Source organism: Fomitiporia mediterranea (assembly GCF_000271605.1).
Source record: "Fomitiporia mediterranea MF3/22 unplaced genomic scaffold FOMMEscaffold_3, whole genome shotgun sequence".
NCBI classification, from domain to species: domain Eukaryota; kingdom Fungi; phylum Basidiomycota; class Agaricomycetes; order Hymenochaetales; family Hymenochaetaceae; genus Fomitiporia; species Fomitiporia mediterranea.
Window position 1 is genome coordinate 1324531 of NW_006760388.1, and position 23875 is coordinate 1348405.

The following is a 23875-nucleotide window of genomic DNA, read 5'->3' on the forward strand; positions in this document are numbered from 1 at the left end:
ACAAGCGCCGCTATGCCACATTAGCCCAGAGTTTTGATGTCATCGCTTTGAGCTTGTCGGCCGCTAATTTGCACCCTAATCACCTCTTATCCCACGTCTAATCCTCTCAATCTACCCACGGTCGAGCCAACTTTATCACGCAAATCTTCTCAGCGGAAACCCAATGCTACCCGAAGCGGGCCGACCTCCTCGGACTCGAAATCCCATCATCTTCGCAGGATACCGAGAAAAAACTGTACATCCATCAATGCGGGTGACGCTAGCTATGCTTTTATCGACAAGCCGGACGGCCTCTCAGATATCCAAAATAAATAACAAGCGCCGAACATCTTCCACTGCTTCTCTCTGCCGCTGCTCCGACGCGCTTGGGCTGCCCTGCTACAATCCAGTGTCTTGGACTGTTCCAGTTGGTAATCGCGTTTCCCACTTGTGCCGTTGACTCGAGGGTTTTGAGAGTCAGATGCGAGGAGAAGTGCCTTTGTACTATAGCTTCAGTGCTTTGAGGTGCTCGAAGTGCCTGACTGGCGGGTTACAAATGCCACGAAGGAGAGCTCAGCGCCTCGGAATTACGACACTAAAATTCGCACAACCGCTCCTATTAGGTACGATTCCCTGGAACAGAACGGGCTCGTGCCTTGTGCAAGAACACTCTCTACAGCTTCCAAGCCCCTCTTATTTGCGTTTGACTGCACAAGACACGTTCCTGCCTATGTAGGCCGCCAGCATGCCTGCTTCGAGCGACGATCGGAGAAGACGAGCCAAATCTCGCTAGTGGAGTGCCGACTACGAAGTGCTGAAGTCGTTATGACCTGTGTGAATTCCCGGAACATGCAGGCGTTCTGTGGTATCACCCAGTTCTATACAGTGACCGGACGTCCGTGAGCACAGGGCAGCGTTCGATGCACGTAAATATCAACTGAGCTAAGTTGGACGCCGGGAGATAATTACGAGCCGCGGTGGCTCTCGGAAAAGAAACCAAGTAATTTTCTCGGAAGGTTTGTGCTTTAATTTTGATTCTATAACGTCCTGCGTTTGACCGAGCGATGTAGAAGCATTCGATGTGAGGAATTGTCGATCTTGAAAACTGTACATTCAAAAAAATGCCGAGTCATCGATTACATGTTGTCGTATTCTTTCATGGGTCGTCTGCGATATCCGCTTTATAATGGACTGCGCCGCACAAGGTCCATAGGAAGCTGACCCTAAAAAGATGTATAGACTTCCTTTCGTCCACTCCAAGCGTAGGCCAATCTCTAGAGTTGTCCTCTTCAACAGCCACCTTCTCTCCGCCTCACACTCAATTCGACAGCCGTTCTCTCCCCTTACCCACCATATTTACATCGTGTCCTCACGATCAACCTCCTTGTGCCCGGTTCTCGTGCAGTTTTAGTGCCCCTAATTCGAAATAGCGCACATCCCACTGACATTTCTTCCCTGATTCGCGAAGCGTACGTAGCCATATGCAGGCGAAGTACGTGCGTCCTTTGTGAAAGGTGTCAAAACCCTAACTGGCTCTCCCATCATTCCCAGCCGCGAGCTTCGTTGTTGTTCGAGTTCTTGTCCGCCGCCATTTTGGAGCCGCACTAGACACGCGTGTGAGGCGCGAAGAAGCGGCGGAGCTAAAGTTGTGCAGTCCTTTTTTATCTGCGACACTCACGCCGGCTAGAAGGCAACTCTATTATCCATAGTCTTTTAATCTTTTGAATTGAATCTCAAAGCGGAATGGCAGGCCGAGGAACTATACGTATTCTATGGAAGCCTTATGGTCCAGAATTGGAAGATTCTGCAAGCCGAGAAGACAGAACTACAAGATAATACAATACATAGAAGATACGAGAAGAGAGGCTCGATACAGATAGCACGTCAGAGAACAGTTTTTGAGGTCATATGATTGCGCTCCGATAAACTCGAGCCACTCTGAAAGCTCGGAGATATCTTGCAAGCAGTTCCAATCATCAAGGTAAGTGCTATTTTGAGGGTAAAGCGACTTAGGCATAAGAGGTAAGTCACAACAGAGTACAGAGAGGGCTTTCGCGGGAGAAGTTAAATGGTCAACGTAATAAAGTTTTATGTCAGCGACGCAAGCCGTAGAAACTCTAACCTAAAAAGGCGAAAACTTGTCATTGTCAGGGACGTCCGCGAATATGACCACACTTGCGCTAAATTCGACCTGCAATGAAGTGTTAGCCATCCCAGGCCGTAGCTCCGATGAAATGCTTCAGTTTCTGGTCCCTCTATGTTAGGAACAAATTACAGCAATGTAGTTCGCAAAAGACATACGGATTCCATGCAAAATTACGCCATCCGGAGCCTCGTATGTCAAAGTTAGAGCACGGGTGCATTGGAAGACCCTGGACAGTTTTCAATCCAAGACCGTGGCGAAATCAAACCCGAGTGGATACAATATATGTTCTCTCTCATGTGCAATTCCAGGAACAAGGGGACTTCATGGACACTAGTGCGACGTGTTAACCATATCTTTACTTACGAAACCTGCGCTGTATTCTGAATGTGCAAAATTACGGTGTCTTCTTACTGTGTCCGTTAATGGTGCTTACAATCCGACAATGCGGAGAATGGCATGCAAGTAGGATGCAGTCGTCAAGATAGGCGTGGATTCGTCTATTTTTTATCGGCATGTCCTTCCGCATGGTCTCCACCTTGTTTGTCGGGTACTGAAGCAAAGCACGACAGGCGGCAAAGACCAGCATATCTCCAACGGATGCACTGAAGGCGCGTGTTCACCAGCCTCCGCATACTGTACTTGTCCGCGGATTTCGTAGTGAACCTTCAGCCGCTTCACACACTCCAATTGGGTGCCATAGAACCCGCGGAGGACAGGCTTACTCGATAAAGCCAGTCGAGCACAGATAATCGTCTGGAAGAGCGTACAACAGGTGCAAGGTAATGGGTCCTGGATCTCCCTGCTGGGATAATCAATTGACCCATCATGAACAAGTGCCTGAGTGGGTACCATGACGCCTTTTCCTTGCTCGGGCATTGGCGTGCCGATGCCTTCAAGTGGGACGTATCGCACATCCAGAACAACTAGGCCTCGCATATAGGAATAAAGGGAAGCCGCGAAGGCAGCTTTGTACCACTATTGCATGTCTCAGCCTCGAGGCTGCGCCTAACTCTATCTTTTCACTATCGCCGTGGCATCGTCGGCCTCTACTACATTCTTCGGGGAAAAACTACACAACCTACACTTCCTCATAGTAGTCCAGAAACTGGGTGAACCATTTATTTCACAATAAACTGCGTCGCGACAAATTGGTGTACGTTGCGTGCTGTCCGGCATGAGTACAAAGCAGGTCGACTTTACGCCACTAATACAAGTAATCAGACGATATTGAAAGCCTCACAAGCCGAGGCTTACAGTTATTGTAAAGCGCGACTGGCAAGAATATGCACAAGATGAGAGAATCTGACTGATTACGTTTCTACACCTACCTACCTAATCATTCTCTTGTAACAAAAGACACATAATATGGAGGACGACGCCTGGTACAGCAACAATGATTGCAGTCGCTACACTCGTTATTCTGTCTCGTTCTTCCAGATGTCCTAAACATACATAAGGGTGAAGAGCTCTCTAAGCAGAAAACAAATACAGGGTGGCCGAGCGCGTGTAATATTGGTCGACAATACAGACAGAGAGCTAGGCCAAGACCCAGGTATTGTCACCAACAGACTCTGTATCTGAGTCCATCCAGTGCCAACTTGCGGGATTTTTGAGTAATTAACAAGTTTTATAGCGTTTTGCTGTCAAGACCAATACACGGCCAGATGCACAATCCAGAATGCTCTTTAGCAGTCCATTGCCGAACAAATGAACGAATGATGCTCAACTTCTTTTTGTACTTGGTATCACAGGAATACCACAGGGAAATAGACAACCAAACGAGCCCCATATTGTATTTTGAAGCTAGTAGATCATTTTTCAGCAATATTTAGAGCTGTTGTTTTTATTTCTGAGCAATCTGTGTAGCGTGCAACGGATTACACTTGTCAAAGAAGAGCTAGACTTGAGAAGTGCTAACAGGTATTTCCAGACAATCTAGTATTATTCAAAGATAACTTCAAAGCAGACTGAACCGTAGAAAACATAGAATTCCTTCACGATGAGATGAATCGCCTAGACAAGCCACTGCGTAAGTTCTTAAAATATCTTGTCTCTTTCATTCCGAACACCGTGCAGCTACAGCATGTCGTGTACCACTCTATGACATGAATGAACATGACATGCAGGCCTCGGCTCCTGATCTCACTGGAGAAATGGAATGGAGTCCAAGTGAGAACACTGCGCAATAAACCTGTCAAACTTGTGGCGACTAAACCGCGGAAATTAAACTAGTATATTTCCGTACTCAGCTTGAATATCAAAGCGTTTCTCTATTATTATCAGAACGGCATTTTCTTCGTCCGGGATGAAGTCGTGTAATAACATCCTGCAATGGGCGAAGACCATCATTTTGGAACAGCGCTGAGCTTGGGAGTGAATTTATGCCGAATGGGTGACTCTAGACTTGTTGTAGAAAAACGAGATATTTGCTCCTTCCACCTCTTGTTGAATGATTCGAGTTCGGCTGACCATTGTCATCTATCTATCTGGGGAATTACAGCCGCCCCAGCTTGGAGTCGATTTCAAGGCGCCTTGAATGGAAGGAATGAGAACTGAAAAGTTGCAGCACGCGCTCAGACCCAGATTATGAGATTAATGCTTACGTACAACAGCCGAGTCAGTACAAGTGACGTTGCTCCGAACCGAGTTCTTGAACACACACTGAGCAAAAAACGAGAATGGCCAGCAGCCTGGCAGACGAATGCACATCTCTCAAGCTGCCATACGATTCATGCTTCAACGCCTGGTTTGAAGGTTATCTCCAGCCTGCTGTAAACTTGTCTGCAGCACAGCGGGCTGAGTACTCGAAGGCGAAGGCGGACGAGTTTGAGCAGAAATGCGGCAAGGTGTGGAGAGAATACCAGGCATGCGTTAAGGTCGGTCATTCTACCGCTGCTGGAAATCGCCCATTTTGACTTATCACCTTATTATCAGAGGGCTGTGAAAGACAAAGGTCTTGACGAAATGCTTACGGAGGCAACGAAGGACAATCCCCTGACTAGTCCACCTACTGTTTCTGGATCGTAGAATGAGCTTCAGCGGAATGCTCAAAGAAGAAAATATAGCCCCCTCTTTCTTTCATCCAAGACGCGAGGTGTTATTGTGATTTAAACCATTCAAACCCTTGGCTCATTTGACTGTGTTTAAGGTGCGCCCAATCCATTCAGTCTCGTCAAACCAAAATTTCTGACACCACGCTAATGCGATTTTGCAGATACATCTATTCATTGCACTCATTCCTGCACGTTCGATAACAGTATTTTTCATCTAATACGCCAATTCGGATCGTAACCTGTCAAAGCCAGAGGTAGAAGTGTTCACTCTGGTTCCCTAAAACTTGCCCGCGTGATGACAAATTTCCTACCTGCTGAGGGGCCTTGCCCTGGTGACGCTCACGATTGGCATTCATTCTGGTCCACTTTCCGGTAAACTGGAGAAGGGAACCGCTTGGATGTCAATCGAAGAACGGAAAGCTGATGGGCTTCTGTCAATGTTGTAGATATATTATATAAAGCATAATGAGCGTCTAGCTAGTACCAATCGAAAACAAGTAGCGTGGAGGGTAGGTGAAACTAGGAGGGTTAATTGAAAGACATTACGTTAAAGCATAGTATAACTGCTGGCTCAGTCATAATGTGAATATTCCACACACACACATTACTCAGATTAGGTCACGTGCAACAAAATGGGATCCAAGTGGACGTCAGATGTGATTGTTATCACATGCGTGTGCTCAATAGACGATTGCTTACTTACCGCGTCTGCATACTGCAGCATAGACACCCAAACGCAAGTACCGTCCCCTCATTCATTCCGTCAAACAATGTCCACCCTTTCAGCTATTCCCACCATACCGCAGGTATTGCGGCGGATTACCAACAGTAAAGATGCCAAACTGAAGGCTTCGTCGTTCCTTTCCTTACTTGTTGCTCTATATCTCCTCCGGAGACGACGGAAGCAGAACACGGTCCTCTCATCCGACAAGGATGACGTGGCTCGAGCTATGCAGATGGTGTACGAGCCAAACGCTGATGGCAGCAAGACGCTCTTGCTCCCGGTTCGTGGACGCGTGGCGAAGGTAAGGACTTTCTCTGCTCCCACCAGCCATGTCAAACTTCGACTTTGAAATTTCTTGCGATGACATCAACAAATCTACTCACACCAAATGTACGCGCAGGTCCATATATGCGAAACCTCTCCAGATACTCTGAAAGCCGATGCACGCCATTTCCCTCCTGTCCCACCAACTCACAAACCAAATGTGGACCGAGTCTTCCTCCGGCAACTTCGTGCTATCCTGCGTATTGCCTTTCCTTCGCTTACCTCAAAGGAGACGTTCATTGTCCTCCTACATTCATTCTTCTTGGTCCTACGTACTGTCTTAAGTGTTGGGGTTGCAAGGCTCGATGGACGCATTGTACGTGATCTCGTCAGCGGAAACGGACCTGGCTTTCTTCGTGGATTAGGCTGGTGGTTTGCTTTTGCGATCCCAAGCACATATACGAATTCCATGCTTCGCTACTTGCAGTCCAAGCTAGCATTGAGGCTCCGCACGCGCCTCACTCGATATACCAATGATCTTTACCTATCTTCAGCCCCCTCTATGAGATATTATCGCATCTCGCAACCGGGAGGGTTAGAGGGCGTCGATCAATATCTCACCTCGGACATCGCAGCTTTCTGTGATTCGATCTCTACACTTTAGTGAGTCCTTTCAAACTGTCGCTTATACCACGATACTCAGTCGTGATCGCTAGTGGGAACGTTATGAAGCCGACTCTCGATATGTTCATCTTCACAGCACAGTTGGCGCGAGGGCTTGGTGCACGCGGAACTGTACTCCTCGTCTTAAATTACTACGTAACTGTGCGCATATTGCGTGCAGTTACTCCTGCCTTTGGACGACTTGCGGCAGTAGAGGCGATGCTAGAAGGCGAATATCGGGCGGGTATGGGCCGTGTGGGTCGAGAAAGCGAGGAAATCGCATTCTACGCTGGCGGGCTGCGTGAGCGCAGTATCCTGTGGAACGCATACCTGAGACTCGTTAGGCACATTAACTCGATTTACAAGGTATGGTATTACCTTGCTGATAAAATTGCAAATTAATCTTTTATTTTTCAGCTACGAATTGCTTATGAGTGGACGGAAGACTTTGTTATCAAGTATCTATGGTCTGCCGCCGGGTATTGCCTCATTTCAATTCCTGTCCTGTTCACGCGCAGACGCCACATCGGAGTACAAGCACCTACTCTATCTGAAGGCATAGACGATGCCGTTGCAGATCGAACCGAAAGTACGTCTTGCGTTGCTAGAGTCTTCGGCTAGTCTTTCACTGACATATTTGCAGACTACATCTCCTCTCGACGCTTGCTTCTCTCACTCGCTGACGCAGGCGGACGTCTTATGTACGCATACAAGGATGTACTAGAACTTGCAGGATACACAACGCGTCTCTACTCATTGTTGTCAACGCTGCATTCGCTTCCAACATCGATTTCATTCACACCTTCAGCAGATTCCGTCGCCATGAAGCACCTTGACGTCGGAATTCCTGCAGCGTCTACAGATGATTCAGAAGATCCGGAAGGCGTGATTTTAGTGCATGACCTCAACTTTGAGCTGAAGGCTGGCGCTGGCGAGCATCTCATGATCACAGGGACGAATGGAGTCGGGAAGACGGCAATAGCACGAGTTGTAGCCGGACTTTGGGCAGGACGGGCTGGTGCCGCCCATAATGTAGACGAACGTGGGCTTGTTCGTCCGCCACTTGGCGTCTCCGAAGTATTTGTAGTCCCTCAGCGTGCATATATGGTTTCCGGTACTCTCCTTGACCAGTTAGTCATATGCTTTATTTCCGACGAACACATTATCTGACACTTTCATCATTATAGGGTCATCTATCCACATTCATACGCTCAATTCGTGCAGTCCGGGAGAACTGAGGAAGAACTGCTTGAGATTCTAAAGGCCGCTCACCTTGCTTACATACCAGAGCGTGAGGGAGGTTGGATGGCCCGTAAGGAATGGAGGGATGTTTTGAGCGGCGGAGAAAAGCAACGGGTATGTAGCATTGACCTCACAACCCTTAATCCTCAAATTATCGTCATTACCCCAACAGATGGGTCTTGCACGAGCATTCTATCATAGGCCGAAGTTTGCGGTCTTCGATGGTACGTCATATATTCCAATGGTATAACTGGATACTCACAATTGAATACCAGAATGCACAAGTGCGGTATCAAGTGACGTGGAAGGTTCAATGTATCAACACGCAAAGTCTCTCGGTATTACGCTCATCACGATATCTCTTCGGTAAATCTTCCTCCTTCATCTTCTTAATCTCAACTAATATTTACTCATTAACCTGTAGACCATCATTAGCGAAATACCACACGCACCTTCTGACTTTACACACGGAACCCATCAGCGAGGCTGAGAACAGTGGCGAGGCAGTCAACTGGACTCTCACGCGTGTCGGAACGGCAGCAGAACGAATGGAGCGCGACCGTGAGATCGCACATCTGGAAGCACGTCTTGCGGAGGTAGATTCTTGGACGGCACGTGTACGGGAGCTGGAAGCATTACTCTCTGCTCCGGTGCTCCCTTAATGGAGTCGTTTGGATGAAATTCTTATGGAGAGACGGACGGTATTCATTGGTTCGGGCCTTGTGTCTCTTAGCAGGACTATTAGAACGATATCGTAGACGGATCAGGGACGCTTTCCGTGCAAGTAACATACAAGTAACGGCCCGAATAATATTTTGCTCACTATCTGATGATCCTCGTCGTAAGAACTCGTGTCAACGCTGTTCAAAGAGAATAAATGGAGTGAGAAGTAGAATCGTCAAACTAATTCAGCAGTTTAGAGAAAATATTGCTATAGTACAAAAAAAGGAAAGACTGCAAACGACAGGACAGCAGTACACGGGAAAGCAAAGTGAAACGGGGGAGGGACCACTCCTCGTGCACTTCCCTATATTACAGTTCATGGACATGTTCATAAGACAAAGCCGTGCAATAACTTAACATTGTTTCTTCAAGTGCGTTCGCGACACTTGGGTTGTCTGCCTGAATCTTTGCACCTCGCGCTCGCGCAAGGGACAATATGAAGTAGAATCGTTTGTCGTTGATGAGGCTGATCCAAGACAGGCCGTGCAAAGTGATCGAGTTCACGCAGGGAAGGCGGGACTCGAGTAGCGTTGGGGAGGTAGATCCGAGAAGGCTTCGTGCGTGAGCGTGTAAATGAGCCCATATTGCGTCGCCGTTCCTTTCCGGATATGTGAGTTCTGGATTCGGCTCGGCGTGTAAACCGACGTGTCGGAGGCTGCTGAACACTCTTTGCTGCTCGACGGGTCCGTACGAGAGTCCGTTGTCGCGGAGTCGGCGCCAGCGGAGTGGACGTGCGAAAAATACTGGGTAATGAAGAGACTCTGCCGTCGGGTAGTGTCTGATAAAAGTTGAGATGTAGTCTGAGCGTGAGAAGCGCCAGTGTGGTGTGCCAACTTCTAGAGCTTTGACGTTTGGTACGTTAGGAGAGCTTTTGGACTGGGCAGATGAAGAAGCGGGTGAGGAAGCTACGACACAGTCGATGAGGCGATGGAGAGCCTCGCCACGGTCAAGGATGATACGGCGCAAAGCAGGGAGTACCAACATGTAGTTCGAAACACCAGGGACTCCGAAGGCGTAGAGAGACCCAACACGAAGAGTATGCAAATTTGGAAGTAGGATGTGTCCACGCCCGCCTGAAGAGAGAGCTTGCAGTTCTGTCGGAGCCCAGAAATAGTTATCTCCGGCCAGAGATAGCACCTCAAGTTGTTCAGCAGACCAAACTGAAGAAGGAACAGCACTGATAGTAGGTCTCCAAGGATCGACTGCCGTACCGTTAGACCAGTCCAATCTGCGCATGGTTGGCAGAGGTGGGTCATGAATAGAACAGCATTCATTTTCATAACGTTCGAGCAAGCCTTGGATTCCTTCCTCTAGCATTGTTTCGTCGTCGTCGTCGTCACATTTGACTGATATGTCATAGTATCGAGACAGTGCAAGTAGGTTAGGGCAGCATCTAACGATACGGCTTGTGTATTCATCGGCCCAGTGTCGACTGTGCCATTGACTCGGGTTATTGTTTTGTAGTTGAGCAAGTACAATTCTTTTCACATGTCTTCCTAATCCGATATCCTGAGAGCAGTCCCTCTTCGAACTTTCAAAGGTATCGGCTAGAACCTGCTTCCCATGCCTCACCCAAATATCCTCATACAAGTACTGTTCAGACAGGGCTCGCCACTGTCTGCAGACTAGCGCTAGAGTGAGCTTAGTAACAAGGGCCTGCCTTACCTGAAAGTCGTCTTCACGATGGGCGATGCCGTCAAAGAGTGGTACGGTAAGAAGCGAAGAGACGTCCCGTGCAGAACTGAAAGTAGCCCAGAAAAAGACACGTGCCCAGAGCTCAGGTGGGAGATGAGGAGGGGAAGGAGAGGTAGGCAGACACATTGCTGTCCATGGGACAAACCGTTTCGCGGGTTACAGAGAGATATGTGAGAAACCATTTTGCACGAGACATTGCAGCTGCTGCTCGTGAGGAAGCAGCAAACTTGATAATAAGACATAATGTCTTGAGACACTCCTCTATGTCTGTTCATTTCAGGTATAAACCAATGAAACCTAGGACGTTATTGCTATCCAAGGAATACGGTCGCGTGCTTGACACTCTTGGATTGGAGAAGGGAAGTGATGAAGTCATCCACGTGATCCTATAATTATGTCACATGACTCGTACTAGTTCGTGTCAGCAAGAGGAGAGCATGGCACTTCAGACGCAGCCACCAGCCAGCACTCTCATCGTCGCGTTTCAACATCAATTTCGTATGGAATCGGTTTACCCGGGTATGCTCATTCTGTCTTGTCAATTGATATCCACATAATAACATCTATGCATCGTCTACTCCACACAGGAGCATAGATGGACGCGGTCTGTCCATCCACCTCTCTTCGCACCCCCCAGCGGGGCCGCAGTGCGTACCCGGCTCACCTTGCACGCACCGCTGAAGGTCCCCGTGTCCCACTTCATCGCCGTGGCACCTCTCAGAAACTTGAGTGTTTTGAAGATCTACTCCGTGAAGCTGGCTTCAAGGAGACCCGCGTGTTTACACCCGAAGTAGAGCGTGCAGAAGCTGCAGCAGAAGCGCGCCGAAAGCAAGCAGACGCGAGGAAAGAAAAGAGAGGGACTTGGTTAGAGAAGAAGGGTGCTGCAGGCCTCGTCGATTTTCTGTCTGGCTTGGTTTCGTGGAGCGATTCAGAAGAGCGCAAAGATACTGCAGAAACGCGACATGCGAAGACACAAAGCCTTGGGAGAGCATCGGGAAAACAGAAGCAAATTTTGCTTGACGAAGAAAATGAAGACGCAGAAGGAACGAATGACTGCTCTAATGTGCTAGTGACTCCTACTCCGAACCGTCGAAGACCTTTCACTCCAATCATCATTACCTCCAACTTCAATTCACCCGGTTCATCTGGCAGCGCCTCGTCTCGTTCGCCCCCGCAGATGTATCAAACCCGTTCTTCTCGCACCAAGTCTAATCAACTTACGACCAAACAATCCAATCACTTTCGGCCTGATGCACGCACGGCACTCCGCCACATGATTTCTTTGCCTGATCTTCCACCAGAACGTGCGACTTTTCATCCATCACAGGCTCTTCCGCGTCGCGTAACAGATTACGTGTCCAGTCGCTCTGGCTCGCTGCGCCAGAAGTCAAGTAGGATGCGATCTCACAATTCGAAGGGGAAATTGCGACCAGAAAATGAAGCAGTACCTCCACTTCCGCAGAATTGGCTCAGCGCAATCGCCCAGGCTATGACATCGGGTTCGAGTGCACGTGCAGGGTCGTCATCAGCACGTGCAGACTCTTCATGCCATACTAGGAACAAAACTCGAGACGGGGGCATTGTACGTCGTGGCTTTGAGCCTCGCACTCCTCGAGGGGATACAGTTCCAGGCGTTGTAACACCCGCGTCGGTAGTCTGCCGATCAGCCCCAGGCTCACGTTCGTCTTCACTCGTGAGGAAGCCAAGCAATAGCACACGTACGCGTAAACATCGACAAGTTCATGGACGAGATGGATGCCTGCCGAGCTTGGGCGTCACGAGCATTCAGCTGACTGGTTCTGAAAGTGTAAACGATGAGGACGAGGACCCTAATGTCGATTACTACAAAGCCCGTGCTTCGCTCGACACTACGGACGACAATTATGACAATGAATCATCGGACGATGGTGAACCAAATTTTGCTCAATTAATCCTACCTGCACGTCGTCAGCATTCCATTCAAAGCCTTCGCCGTCATCTTCATAATTACGCTGCCGCATCTACCACCCCTGGGAGTCAGAGGCCTCCACCTTCAGCATTTATTAATCGCATTCCAAAAAGGAATGATTCTCAAAGTAGTTTCCGAGGTCGACCAACAAAGAGATTCACGGCGGATACTTTACGATCTCAGTCGGACTTGTTCGACAATTCTGACGAATTTCCGCCCAGCCGACGCGTGAGCGCCGATGAAGATACAGAAGATGGCGCAGTCGCTGATTGGGCTGCTCATGGTTTACCTGGTCTTGAAACCGCAGTGCGCAAGAAGCGTGGCGCACTTCCATGGAACAACTCTTAGGAAATTGGAACACTATCAGTGCAGTTCCCTTACCTTTGAAAGGTATACGAAGATTGTCTTAGAGGTTCGAAATGACGCTACTCAGACCTTCCCAATGACGTACCAGACCATCACAACTCTCGCTTTTATTATTTCCTCGGTATTTCTCTTCGATGCTATCAAGTTCATCTCTATCTCATATAATATTGTATTCCACACTCGTTCTTTTTATCTCACTCTCATGTGCCATGTAGATAATAAGGCACACTGCATACTATAATCGACACTCGTTTAAAGATGTTCTATAATTCATTCCTTGTGGAGTTTACACGGATCAGTCAGGCGTCTCTTGGGAATCGTGCGATTAATGTAGTCTAGAACAAGCATGCTTTATGGCTTGCTTTTCTCCCACTAATGCACATTTCATGCCCCTGCGGCGCAATGGGTGACTCCAGCTACTTGGGTATCATTATGACGACAGAGGCTATTATTTCCTTACCTCAAGCTCCTTGCATACAACCAGAATAGTCCAGATAAATATCTATGGAGTCGATTGTCTCATAGCAAGCACTGAGACCGTGTGGATAATTAGTTAATCCTGTTAGAGTAAGTATTGCTTTTCAAAGGCAGGCAGTACTACAGTAGCCCTGGTCCAGAGATGATAAGTCTCAGACTTCCCCCAGTGATAATGATTTTACTCCTCTATCTCACGGTTCTGCCAGAGCTCTTTCTCGAGTACCACAGTCTTAGCGGGTGCCGATTCACAGTGCTCCTCGTGTGGCTTGTCTGACTCTTGTTCTTTCTTTTCGGTGCCACTGCCAAGAGCTGCCATGTCCGTTAGCTATGTCCTTGAACACTCTGTGTGAATCACCTGCTTACCTGTAGAACATGCGTTCTTTTCCTGTACATTGGTAGTATCGACGTTTTGACTTGCATTTTGTGTGGATAACGGGACACTAGTCTCGCCTCCGTTTCGGTTCTGGTTCATAGCGTCTGAGGTTGGGTTCTCCTGCCTGGCAGACATGTCTTCTCCACTAAGCGCAGGTGCGTCGGGTTGATGAAATTCAGCTTCAGCAATCAGGCCTTGAATGTTGTCTAGCAGACCCATTTTTGCTCTGATCGATATCCAAGTTGTTGTAATCAGATGCAAAATGAGTATCTCAGTACAAACTACTGTAGTTGCAGACACCTCCTTGGTTCTCCGTCGTCCCTTTCTGGAGAGTTTAAGTGCAAAGTTTCTTGGAGTTGGGATTTATAGGGACTGAGGATGTCTCTTTGCTGTTACCCCATAATCGCGGTATCGTGCAAAATTGCTGGAAGCGAGCAGGCCACTCGGGTTAGTTTACATGGGTGCTTGCTTTTCTTCGCTGTCTTGGCATTGATGATTGCAATGCGGATCGAGTGACTTCTCGCTTACTCGTAGGTGGATCGAACATCCTGAATTAATCTTGCTTACTAGACAACGAATACATACGGAACTAATACATATTAAATATAACAGACACGATCTACAATTAAATATATCCAACCCCAAATCCATGGTCAACGTAAATATATACGTGTATGAATGAATGCCAAAGGTGATGAAAACGGAAGTAACTCGGTGGGAGGTGGATAGAGATGTCGAACTCCGTTTTTGAAGCCAGGAGTTACATTAAGGGTGTACTCCCCAACCTAGCACCTCAAACGCAATTGGGATTAAACTTGTCGCGAATATACTGATACCCGCGTATACGATAACTTTCGTCAACACTGTAAGAGTTAAAGTTTTGGCCTTTAGCGAAATATTTACAAAATGGCAGGGTTAGGAAAGCATACCATCCGCGTCGTAATGCATGACGTCTTCGCCGTCCTCGCTAGACGACTCTTCATTATTAGAACTAGCACCGTTCTGCGATAGGCCACCGTTCACAATTTTCTTCTGAGCCAGGTGTTTGAGATCAGTAGACTTCCTCCGCCCCTTCCCTTTACGTCGCTTCATCCCTCCAAGTTCTCCATCGAGTTCATAATGACTCTGCTCATGGAGCATTGTAGATAGATCAATCACACTCGGTATTGGATGTAATCCTTCTTCGGGTACCGCACCATCATATTCTGTGGCAGGGGTATAAAACCTACGATTAGGGAGTTCTGTACCCTTGGGAAGGATGTTGATTGAGACGAGTCGTGGAAGAACACCATACGATAACCAACGGAAAAGTCTCGGAAGGAGAGCGTGTAAGAGAGGCTTCGCAATGAGACGCCATACGAAGATGAGCGCGATCCCAGATGTGAGTTTCAAAAGTGCCACCGCCCACCAGAGTAAGGACGCTTGCCACGCAGCGCTAGATGAAGAGGCGAGGAAAGCCCAAGCGTCACCTGGCATGTGGGACGTGAGGTCCGCGTAGCCGAAGCCGACCTTTTCGCATGCCCAGTGCGAGATTAGTCCGCCACCAAGGACACTGACAAATGCAATTGCATCTTCGAAGCACGGGCAGTCGTCTGCTGGTTGAGGGTGCCTGTGGACGATCAACCCGCATAATAGAGAAACGATAATCGGCGAGGTCCAGTCGGGGAGGATATTAGAGCTAGTTGTTCCAACTAGCCAGCCCTCGACGGATCCCCACCACAATGCGTACGCAGCCCATACACCCGCGCCGAGCGTGACTCCTCCTACACAGTCCACAACCGAGTGCATACCTGTGTAAAGACGGCCAAATACGATAGAGCACACATAGATGGCAAGAAAGATACAGAAGCAGGAATATGTGAGAGTCGATATAGTGGCGGCAGTGAAGTATTGCGTGTGTACGAGCGAGTATACGTACAATGCAATGGAGACGCTGTTGGTAGAGTGCGTGCTTGGAAAGCCGTATTCAAGGTGATGCGACCCCATTGCTTGAGATTCGAGTTGAGTCAGTGCATAACATAATTTAGAAAATCGTATTAAGCCTCACTTAATCGAGACACCGGAGGCGTGTACGGTCTTGGTGCGCAAATCAGATCCTTAAGGAATGAGGACACGTACACGCCCGTTGCCAGAACAAAGATGAGACTAGCATGATGTTGAGCATCACACGGACAAATCAAGACTATTGAAATTACAAACTCACCCACTGCCAATCTCGGGATAGCCGAAGAAAAAGAGGCATGGCAGTCCCATCATGAAAAAAGTGTGGGTGCCCAAGGAGCTCGTATACATGAAGTAGGAATCGAGGAAGGGCGAGCGGACCTTCTGTTGCATCTTTGCTATCCAGGCGGACTCGCCCTGCAATCTCTGCATGACGAACTTGCGGGCCACAGCACGCCAAGGCGGAAGACTGCGGGCATAGAACTCGTCTGGCGCGGTCCCCACTGCATAGGATGGCTCTGGGGACATCCTTGCAGGCGGACTGGATTTGGTGTCGGACGATGGGGCGTGGTTTGCGTCCATGTCCATGGTGTCGGCTGGCTGTTTCAGGTCGATGAGGTCATGAGAAGTCGTAAACGTCGGAGCAAAGCGCGGTGCCACCTGGACAGAGACCGACATGACATGCGCAGAGTGGGTTCCCAACCAAGAAAAAGCGCAACAGCCCTAGGGCAGCGGGTCGTTTTTACGACGAGGCTGTGGTCGAAGGGAAACACTCAAATCAAAGTACTTACTTACAAGCTGACCGGTCACCGAACAGATCGCGCCTATTAGTAATATAGTATTACCCAACCCCGACATCCCGCAAAGATCGACGCTCTTCATTCAGCGCACGCGGAGATCCATTTGGCTTTAGAGCTCTGAGCATATAATGATACAGACTTCGAACAAAACAACACAGTCAGCACAACTATATTACACTTATTATCCGCGAGTAGTACGTCACAGTATGTCGTGGCTACTTTGCCCATCCCCCCTCCCTAGAGAACTTTGTATTGGCGCCATCTTTGCTCGATTGCTTTTATTAATCCAGCCTACCTTCTGGGAGGAACTATCATTACCTTCTCAACTCACTATCCTCCGATTCCTCCCCTCAACTCCAATCCACCTTGCTATCACCCAAAGCAGACCACATCCCGCGAGAAAAACCCAGTCAAATAACCAAATCAGCGGAAAATGGTTCAGCAAACACTCACACTCGTTTGTACACCCCAATGCAAGGAAGCTCGTCACCAAAAACGCTCGTCAAGTACTTTCCGACTGTTTCTCTAGTCACAGACGTTGAGGACTTCGAATACGTGCATGAATTACTGGTTAACCGGGCGCGGGTTACCTTCGTGTCACTGACGACCTGTCCACTCTACGTAGGAATGAAGAGATGGTTGAGGTTCGGATGTATGTTTGTGAAGACGAGGTTCCGGTTGTAGGTAGAAACTCATACATAGACTCCTGGTCCTAGTAAACGAATAATACAGAGTCGGAATATATTGCTATGGAGCCATTGAAAAAGAGGTGAGAGAAGTTCGAATATAAGTTATGTACTTGCTGGCGCGGCGCGGAATCGAATTGAAGACCAAGTTGCACAGCCTCAATCACGGATCGCACCACACAACTTTGGCACGCAGCTCATTGTATACGCCCTCTCGTAAAGTTCCTCAAGCACAAAAACGATGGTGAGTATTGTCTGTCTGGTTATGCTGCTGTGTGGTGTTGCAATCCGTACGGAGTCGATGGAAGGACGAACAGTTGGAAAGAGATGGTGAATGTTGGTGGATGGATGTTGACGCTCCTGGATATCATTCGCCTGGGCGGTCAGAATTGCTGTCGGAACTAAGCATTGGAGAACAGTCGTCTTTGGGGGGTGTACAACTGTTTGGCTGGCTCTGATGGCTCCAGAAATGAACGTAGATGTGGAATCAGATCCTGACGAATTGAACTTTCAAACCGTAGCCTCCAAAATCGACTTTCAAGCGTTTCGTCGAAGTCGGGCGTGTCGTCCTCATAAAATCCGGCCCTTCGGAAGGACAGACTGCTGTCATCATCGAGATTGTTGATCACAATCGCGTATGTTCTCGCTGCATTCCCGATTACTCAATTATCTCATTCTTTCATCAACTTGCAGGCTATCATCGACGGCCCGCTCACTGGTGTCTCGCGCCAGGCCTTCCGTTACCGACACCTGGCACTTACCCCCTTCGTCGTACCCAAGCTTCCCCGCGGTGCAGGATCGGGTGTTGTAAGAAAGCGACTCGAGGCGGAGAAGACTTTGGAGAAGTGGTCGGCATCGCCCTGGGCAAAAAATCTTGTAGCAAAATCGCAACGCGGCTCGCTAAACGACTTCCAGCGCTTCCAGATTATGGTGTTGAAGAAGCAACGTCGGTACGGGGCGAACGTTAAGCTTGCGAAGGCGAAGGCAAGCGCTTGAGTAGGATTGTTACTATGAGCTCTTTACCATGTTTTCTGCACTCTTTGCATTGTATGCGCACCTATACAAATGATTAAGCGTTATGGTATTGCATGTCTTCAGACCGGTCCACTTCAGTTTTATTAAATTTAAGGCGACTCATGTCGGACTCTGAAGGCACTGCTTTAGCATGGAGTACTGATCCTCTGTGAACTTCATTGATATACTCTTTCACCATATTTTCTTAACTTTTTTCATTGATTGCGTAAGCACCAATACAAATGATTAAACGTTGTGCCACTGCAAGTCTTCAGACAGGCCCACTTCAGTCTTTTCAAGGCACTGTTTCAGTTTTGAGTACCGTGCCTTTTTCTTTTTGAGTTGATTAAAAAATAATTCGCCGAAGATGCGCATGACACATAAGCAGCCGTGGGAAACTGCTTCGACTGATCAAATAATTGCACCTGTTCAGTGTTCTCTGAATCTCTCCTCCGACGCTCAACCGCTCCTCCTTATTCCCGTCCGCCCCCGGCAGCCTGCCAACTCTCGGCAAAGTACTAGTATACTCAGATCTAGCTACAGTGCTTGGCGCACAGGCAGGAATATACTCATCGAGGGCTGATCTCCAAGCCGGCTCGCCATGCAGGCGCTGATGGGCAAGAGCAACAAGGCGCCGACGCCTCAGGAACTCTATCGGGCAAGAAAGCAAAAGGAGGAGGCAGAGCGCAATTCCTTTCTGCCACCCGGTCTTGTCAACCATGGCAATACCTGCTTCATGAACTCCGTACTCCAGGGGGTGAGTTGGCCGACCATTGTTCCAAGCCGTATTGTGCGGCATTTTCGGAATAGCTGGCTAACCACATAATTTATGCTGACAGTTGATCGCAACACCCATGCTTGCAGACATTGTACGCTTCTCACTTCCGGACATATATGCACCTATCCTGTCACGTAGGAGTCCTCAGTTAACGAACGGACATGGCCAGGGTGGAGCTGCGGAACGGGATTGGGAACAGGGCATGCCGCTCGGGGACATATTCGTACACTTGATGCTGAAAGCGTGGAATGCTCAGGATGAAAGATCCCATTTAAGCATGAGTCCAAAGTATGTTTCCATTTTCCGTTCTCTTAGAAGAAAGGTCGAAATAATTGATTGATTGATTGATTGGTTGGTTTCTTTCAGGGACCTGCTTTCAAGGATTGGTGCCAAGTTTGATCAATATCTTGACTTTCGACAACAAGACGCACATGAATTCTTGAGACACTTGCTTGATGCCATGCGTATGGAAGAGCTGGATGTATGTACTCATGCACACTGGCTTGTTGTATACATGTTAAATTCCTTTTATAGATTATAAAGAAACGTCAACCTCGACCTCCGAAGACCAAGCGAAGGAAGAGCAAGAATAGAGATGACAGTCCTCGGCCCTCGTCTTCCGAGTCACTTGATATTCCTGAAGAAGACCGCCTCACTTCGTTTGTGGATATGGTCTTCGGCGGCCGTCTTGCATCGATCCTCGTCTGCGAGAAATGCAAGAAGATTTCTTTCACTTACGAGGACTTTAATGACCTCTCTCTACCGATCAAGCAGGAAGACTACGAAAAGGCGCGTAAGCGCGATAAGTTAAAGTCTCTTGCCCGCAAGCTTGGCATGCGTGGTAGGGGCGCAACTCGCGATCTCGATAGTTCGGACAATCCTCGGTCAAGTAGTGTCCCTTCGAGCCCGTTACGCCGGAGCGAAGAGGCAGAGCGCTCGTTTGAACTTGTTCTAAATGATGTTGGTCACCGGAGACGTAGTCTTGAGGCTGGGGAAGAAACGCCATCGCTCAAAAACACATTCCAGGAGGAAGAGATTTCCCAGGAAGCCGCAGACGTACCTTATGAACAGATGGTGAAAGACCGACACCGGGCATTAGGTGTCCTCGAGGAGGGCAAGGTCCTTGATGAAGATGAATCACAGAAGGAAGAACCGAGACGCGAAAAGGACGAGGACGGATGGGTAAAGTTACGGCGGAAGATCACCGTTAGTATGGGTGTAAAGAAGGCAAAGAGGAAGAGCGGACCGAAGGAAGCGCCCTCGGACCTCCAATCAAACGACGAGAGCCAGGCAGAGGCAACGGGAGATGAGGCGATGGACTCTTACGTAGATGTCAAGGCTCCTTCGCCCTCACCAGCCTCACCAGCTATGTCTCCACTATTAGGTGCGACTAACGCGCTTCAAAGACTTCCTTTTGTACGACGGCCTTCTTCCCGCGTGGACTCACCTTCAATATCGGCCGTTACATCTCCAGCCCGTAGTCCGGATCTACCTCCCGTGACGTTGCCCCCGCCGGAATTACGTCCACCTTCACCAACGCCTGCTCCTGCTGAGCCCATCCGGTCGAAATCCCCTCGGCCCCCAAAGCAGTCTGCATCAGAGGCTGCATACTTGCGACGTTTACTCGCTGACGTCCCGTCAACTTCAAGCACCGGTTTCAATCTATTCCGCACCTCCCCATTGGCGAACTCGTCACCTGAGATATCGGATGCGCGAGCAGCTTGGCCAAAACTAGGGCACGTACAGAGCGTAGAAGGCTGTTTGAGGTTGTTTACTGCAGTTGAAGTACTTGATGGCGAGAACATGGTCGGCTGTCGCCGGTGTTGGAAGATCAAGAACGGAGTGTATAATCCGAGCCACGAAGACGCTAAGCGAGGAGAGAAGGACGAGGAAGATGAGGAGGAGGCTGATGCAGATGATAACGACGAAAGAAGCTCGAGCTCTAGTGCTAGTGTAAAGATCAGCCTCGTTGACGGAGACGATTCGCGGCCTCAAGGGGTTCCGTCCGCTTCTACTGGACTACAATTGTCATCGCTAGATATACACGAGCGCGACTCGCTTCGATCTGCTCCTCCTCCGTCTTCAAACAATCGCTTTTTGGAGAATGACGGTCCCCAGGCCGCGCGCCTTCTAAATGCTGGGACATCCTCTTCACCCTCCGTAAATGTTCCATCAATATCAATGACTGCACCAGAGCCGACGCATGCGCCCTCTGCGTCCGAGCAAACGCCCGTTGCTGAAGTGCCTCCCGAAAGTGCTTTACGTGGTAATATGTCGGCAAGGCTCATTTCGTCTCCGTCACGCGATTCTCTGCAACTACCGACAACACGACATTTCCGTCAACCCGCTGAGCGGGCGTCTTCATCCAGCATTGCAAGTGACACGAGTAGCCTCAGCTCGGACGGAAGTGGCGACGAGGCTGAGGAGACCGAGACGTCTCTTGCTGCCTCTGTACGTTCTGATAGCTCATCAGTTAGGTCCAATCGACTTGAAATGAGGACGACAAAACCAAATGCGTTGTCAAATTCGACCATTGACCACACGTCAAGGTCATCCATGTCAAGACAACGCAGAAAGTCGATTGGAGGTGTTCCCCGTGCAAAACAAGTCGTGATGCGCCGCGCATATAAGCGATATTTAATTTCTATGCCGCCGCCTGTGCTTGTCATACACCTTAAGCGATTTCAACAAGTGGGACGGTCTCCGACGCAGTTGCAATTCTTTACGAATTTCAAGAAGCTAGATGACCCTGTCAGTTTTCCCGAGTACCTTGACCTCAATCCGTATCTCTTGCCATCGAGAGACGGTCCGGAAGGGAAGAACAAAAAGAAGAGGAGTAAGGAAGAGAAGCGAGCGGAGGAAAATGGGAGGAAGGACTTAGGTGTAGTTTCCGAAGGTTGCATGTACCGCTTGTATGCGGTGATTGTGCACATTGGAAACATGGTAAGCCCTTATACGACAGTGTTGATGAAATGAGATGTTTCTAATCCATTATTATAGCTTGGGGGTCATTACGTGGCATATACTGCGTTACCTGAGGCGGCTCCTTCGACAAAAGAAGACTATTCGTCCATTTCGAGCTCTACTAGCGTAGACTCTGTTCGTCCAGAGAATCCACGAACGACTTCATTCACACGCACTGCAAACCCTCATCCGAGCTCAAAATCGCGTACATCTTCGAACAACGGTTCTTCTGCGCAGAGACAGTGGTGCTACGTGAGCGATACTGTTGTTCGGCTCGCCACTCTTGACGAAGTACTTCAGGCAAAGGCGTACATTTGCATGTATGAGCGGATCTAGAGACTAGTTACTAATGTGGATTTGCAATTTCTAGTCTTTCCATGGAGACTCTTTCTGGTAAATGGTGTAGATTTCTCACTATCCTTATCGCATTTTGTCATGGACACTAAACGACGTGCAGTCCACTCCACCGTATTGTGCTGCCCTCTATTTCATAGGCACTGCATTGCTTTTATTCCACAATTCATCAAATTGCTATGTAGTTTGATTTTCGGGATGTCTAGGATTTAATACCCTAATTTCCACACGATGTGCACTGGTGCATAAACATAGAACTTGTCATGTAATCTTCTTTTGTATCCTCCAGGTGCGAACAATACAATCGTCCCCTGCTGTCGCGAGCAAGTTTCGGAATCCCTCTCGTGGGCACCAGGAAATGCAGTTTATCTCGCTCACTCCGTGGGCGTCTAGTAATGTAGCTATGAGTTCCGACTTTACGGAGCCATCTTGCATCTGTAACGAACATCCCAGTGTTCAAATCAGTGAACGATTGAATGTAGGATGGGAACGTACTCGAATATGCCAGACATTTATCCTACCGTCTCCACCTGTACTTGCGAGGTACCCTCCACTTCCGTCCTCTTCTGTCTTTTCCCCAGAATCCGATATGCTCTTGGTCCAGCTTACAGAGTATACGCTCCGTTCATGGCCATTTAAAACTGCCACCTGCTCCCAACGCCATTTGTCCTCTCGTCGCCAGATTCGAATCGTCAGATCGTCAGAGGCAGATGCAAGTAGTTCACCACATGGAGAGAACGCAACACTCCACACAGTGGAGGTGTGGCCGTTGAGAGTTTGGAAATCGTACCAGTCGTCGGAAGGGTCGTCGACGTAGAGTTTGATTGTGTCGTCGTAGGAGCCGGACGCGAGGATCTATATGCGCTGAGTGGGTAGGAAGGAAAGATGTTGGTTAGTTTTAGCGGGAAAAGACGTGAAAGAAGGGGAGGAGAATTGACCTCTTCGGTAGGGTGCCAGGCGACACATTTGACGTCTTGGGTGTGGGCCATGAGTACGCCCATGCATTCGAAATCTGAATCCGGCTGGACTGAAGAAAGAAGGTCATTGCTTCAAAGACATATACTATCTCATAACAAGGGTTGAAACTCACCCTCCCAAACCCATACGGTCTTATCACGACTACAACTCGCAAGTAGCGTACCCGAACTTGAATACGCTACGCTCTTGCACTCCGTCTCATGGCCTTCTAGGAGTGCAGCACACTCCCATTCTCCCGGTCCACTACCTTCACCAGACTGTTCCCCATCATTCATTATGAAGTCGCCATCGTCGTCATTACCGCCTTCCTGCTCCCAAACGGCGATGTTCGCGTCAAAGCTTGCAGTTGCGAACGTCTTACCGGATGGTGCCCAGGCGACGCAGCGTACGGTTTTAGCGTGTCCTGTTGGTATGGATGCTTGTGCCGCGAAAGTTAGATTGACTTCGTTTGCGCTCGTTGTTGTGTATAGTCCTTCAGCGTAGGGGGATGTCCGTCGATAATGGTAAAGCCTGACTGTTTTGTCGCCTGAGCAGGATGCGAGTAATGGACGGACTGGGTTCCATGCGATTGACCAGACACGGTCTTCGTGTCCTGTGTCTAATTAAGAACGTATATTCTGAGCTATAGGGTAAATATGAATAGATACCGGATAATTCTGTTATTTGTTCGAGCTGATATGGATGCTCGCTCATTGTGAATGGACGTG

General features: G+C 48.8%; 10 protein-coding genes across 10 annotated transcripts; 6 read left to right on the forward strand and 4 right to left on the reverse strand.

Moving 5' to 3' along the window:
* Positions 1-163: 163 nt before the first annotated feature.
* FOMMEDRAFT_152866 (uncharacterized protein) lies at positions 164-1688 on the forward strand (the record flags this gene model as incomplete). The annotated part of the gene is made up of 5 exons (XM_007263625.1): positions 164-406; positions 490-878; positions 1219-1241; positions 1310-1471; positions 1531-1688. The coding sequence occupies 5 exons, from the start codon at positions 164-166 to the stop codon at positions 1686-1688; spliced, it is 975 nt and encodes a 324-aa protein (XP_007263687.1).
* A 413-nt stretch (positions 1689-2101) lies between these two features.
* On the reverse strand, positions 2102-3061 carry FOMMEDRAFT_152867 (uncharacterized protein; the record flags this gene model as incomplete). Its single annotated transcript, XM_007263626.1, has 4 exons — positions 2102-2170; positions 2255-2351; positions 2559-2622; positions 2677-3061. 4 exons carry the CDS (start codon positions 3059-3061, stop codon positions 2102-2104), a joined length of 615 nt encoding a protein of 204 aa, XP_007263688.1.
* Positions 3062-4789: 1728 nt separating this feature from the next.
* On the forward strand, positions 4790-5629 carry FOMMEDRAFT_103645 (uncharacterized protein). The gene is made up of 3 exons (XM_007263627.1): positions 4790-5001; positions 5060-5273; positions 5340-5629. Exons 1-2 carry the CDS (start codon positions 4804-4806, stop codon positions 5150-5152), a joined length of 291 nt encoding a protein of 96 aa, XP_007263689.1. The 5' UTR covers positions 4790-4803; the 3' UTR covers positions 5153-5273; positions 5340-5629.
* Positions 5630-5932: 303 nt separating this feature from the next.
* FOMMEDRAFT_17828 (uncharacterized protein) lies at positions 5933-8871 on the forward strand. Its single transcript, XM_007263628.1, has 9 exons — positions 5933-6203; positions 6303-6829; positions 6883-7195; positions 7247-7418; positions 7473-7959; positions 8017-8185; positions 8244-8295; positions 8347-8437; positions 8496-8871. The coding sequence occupies exons 1-9, from the start codon at positions 5949-5951 to the stop codon at positions 8731-8733; spliced, it is 2304 nt and encodes a 767-aa protein (XP_007263690.1). The 5' UTR covers positions 5933-5948; the 3' UTR covers positions 8734-8871.
* A 232-nt stretch (positions 8872-9103) lies between these two features.
* Positions 9104-10615, reverse strand: FOMMEDRAFT_152870 (uncharacterized protein; the record flags this gene model as incomplete). Its single annotated transcript, XM_007263629.1, has 1 exon — positions 9104-10615. The coding sequence occupies one exon, from the start codon at positions 10613-10615 to the stop codon at positions 9104-9106; it is 1512 nt and encodes a 503-aa protein (XP_007263691.1).
* Positions 10616-10948: 333 nt separating this feature from the next.
* Positions 10949-13044, forward strand: FOMMEDRAFT_17829 (uncharacterized protein). Its single transcript, XM_007263630.1, has 2 exons — positions 10949-11008; positions 11077-13044. Exon 2 carries the CDS (start codon positions 11085-11087, stop codon positions 12783-12785), a length of 1701 nt encoding a protein of 566 aa, XP_007263692.1. The 5' UTR covers positions 10949-11008; positions 11077-11084; the 3' UTR covers positions 12786-13044.
* Positions 13045-14418: 1374 nt separating this feature from the next.
* On the reverse strand, positions 14419-16122 carry FOMMEDRAFT_79789 (uncharacterized protein; the record flags this gene model as incomplete). The annotated part of the gene is made up of 5 exons (XM_007263631.1): positions 14419-14516; positions 14583-14894; positions 14943-15641; positions 15701-15798; positions 15857-16122. The coding sequence occupies 5 exons, from the start codon at positions 16120-16122 to the stop codon at positions 14419-14421; spliced, it is 1473 nt and encodes a 490-aa protein (XP_007263693.1).
* Positions 16123-16865: 743 nt separating this feature from the next.
* Positions 16866-18191, forward strand: FOMMEDRAFT_145052 (uncharacterized protein; the record flags this gene model as incomplete). Its single annotated transcript, XM_007263632.1, has 4 exons — positions 16866-17038; positions 17303-17324; positions 17602-17715; positions 17774-18191. The coding sequence occupies 4 exons, from the start codon at positions 16866-16868 to the stop codon at positions 18074-18076; spliced, it is 612 nt and encodes a 203-aa protein (XP_007263694.1). The 3' UTR covers positions 18077-18191.
* Positions 18192-18695: 504 nt separating this feature from the next.
* FOMMEDRAFT_26446 (cysteine proteinase) lies at positions 18696-22172 on the forward strand (the record flags this gene model as incomplete). Its single annotated transcript, XM_007263633.1, has 5 exons — positions 18696-18851; positions 18934-19160; positions 19239-19353; positions 19407-21815; positions 21873-22172. 5 exons carry the CDS (start codon positions 18696-18698, stop codon positions 22170-22172), a joined length of 3207 nt encoding a protein of 1068 aa, XP_007263695.1.
* Positions 22173-22451: 279 nt separating this feature from the next.
* Positions 22452-23861, reverse strand: FOMMEDRAFT_152876 (WD40 repeat-like protein; the record flags this gene model as incomplete). The annotated part of the gene is made up of 5 exons (XM_007263634.1): positions 22452-22625; positions 22686-23045; positions 23129-23217; positions 23281-23760; positions 23816-23861. The coding sequence occupies 5 exons, from the start codon at positions 23859-23861 to the stop codon at positions 22452-22454; spliced, it is 1149 nt and encodes a 382-aa protein (XP_007263696.1).
* Between the last annotated feature and the right edge of the window lie 14 nt (positions 23862-23875).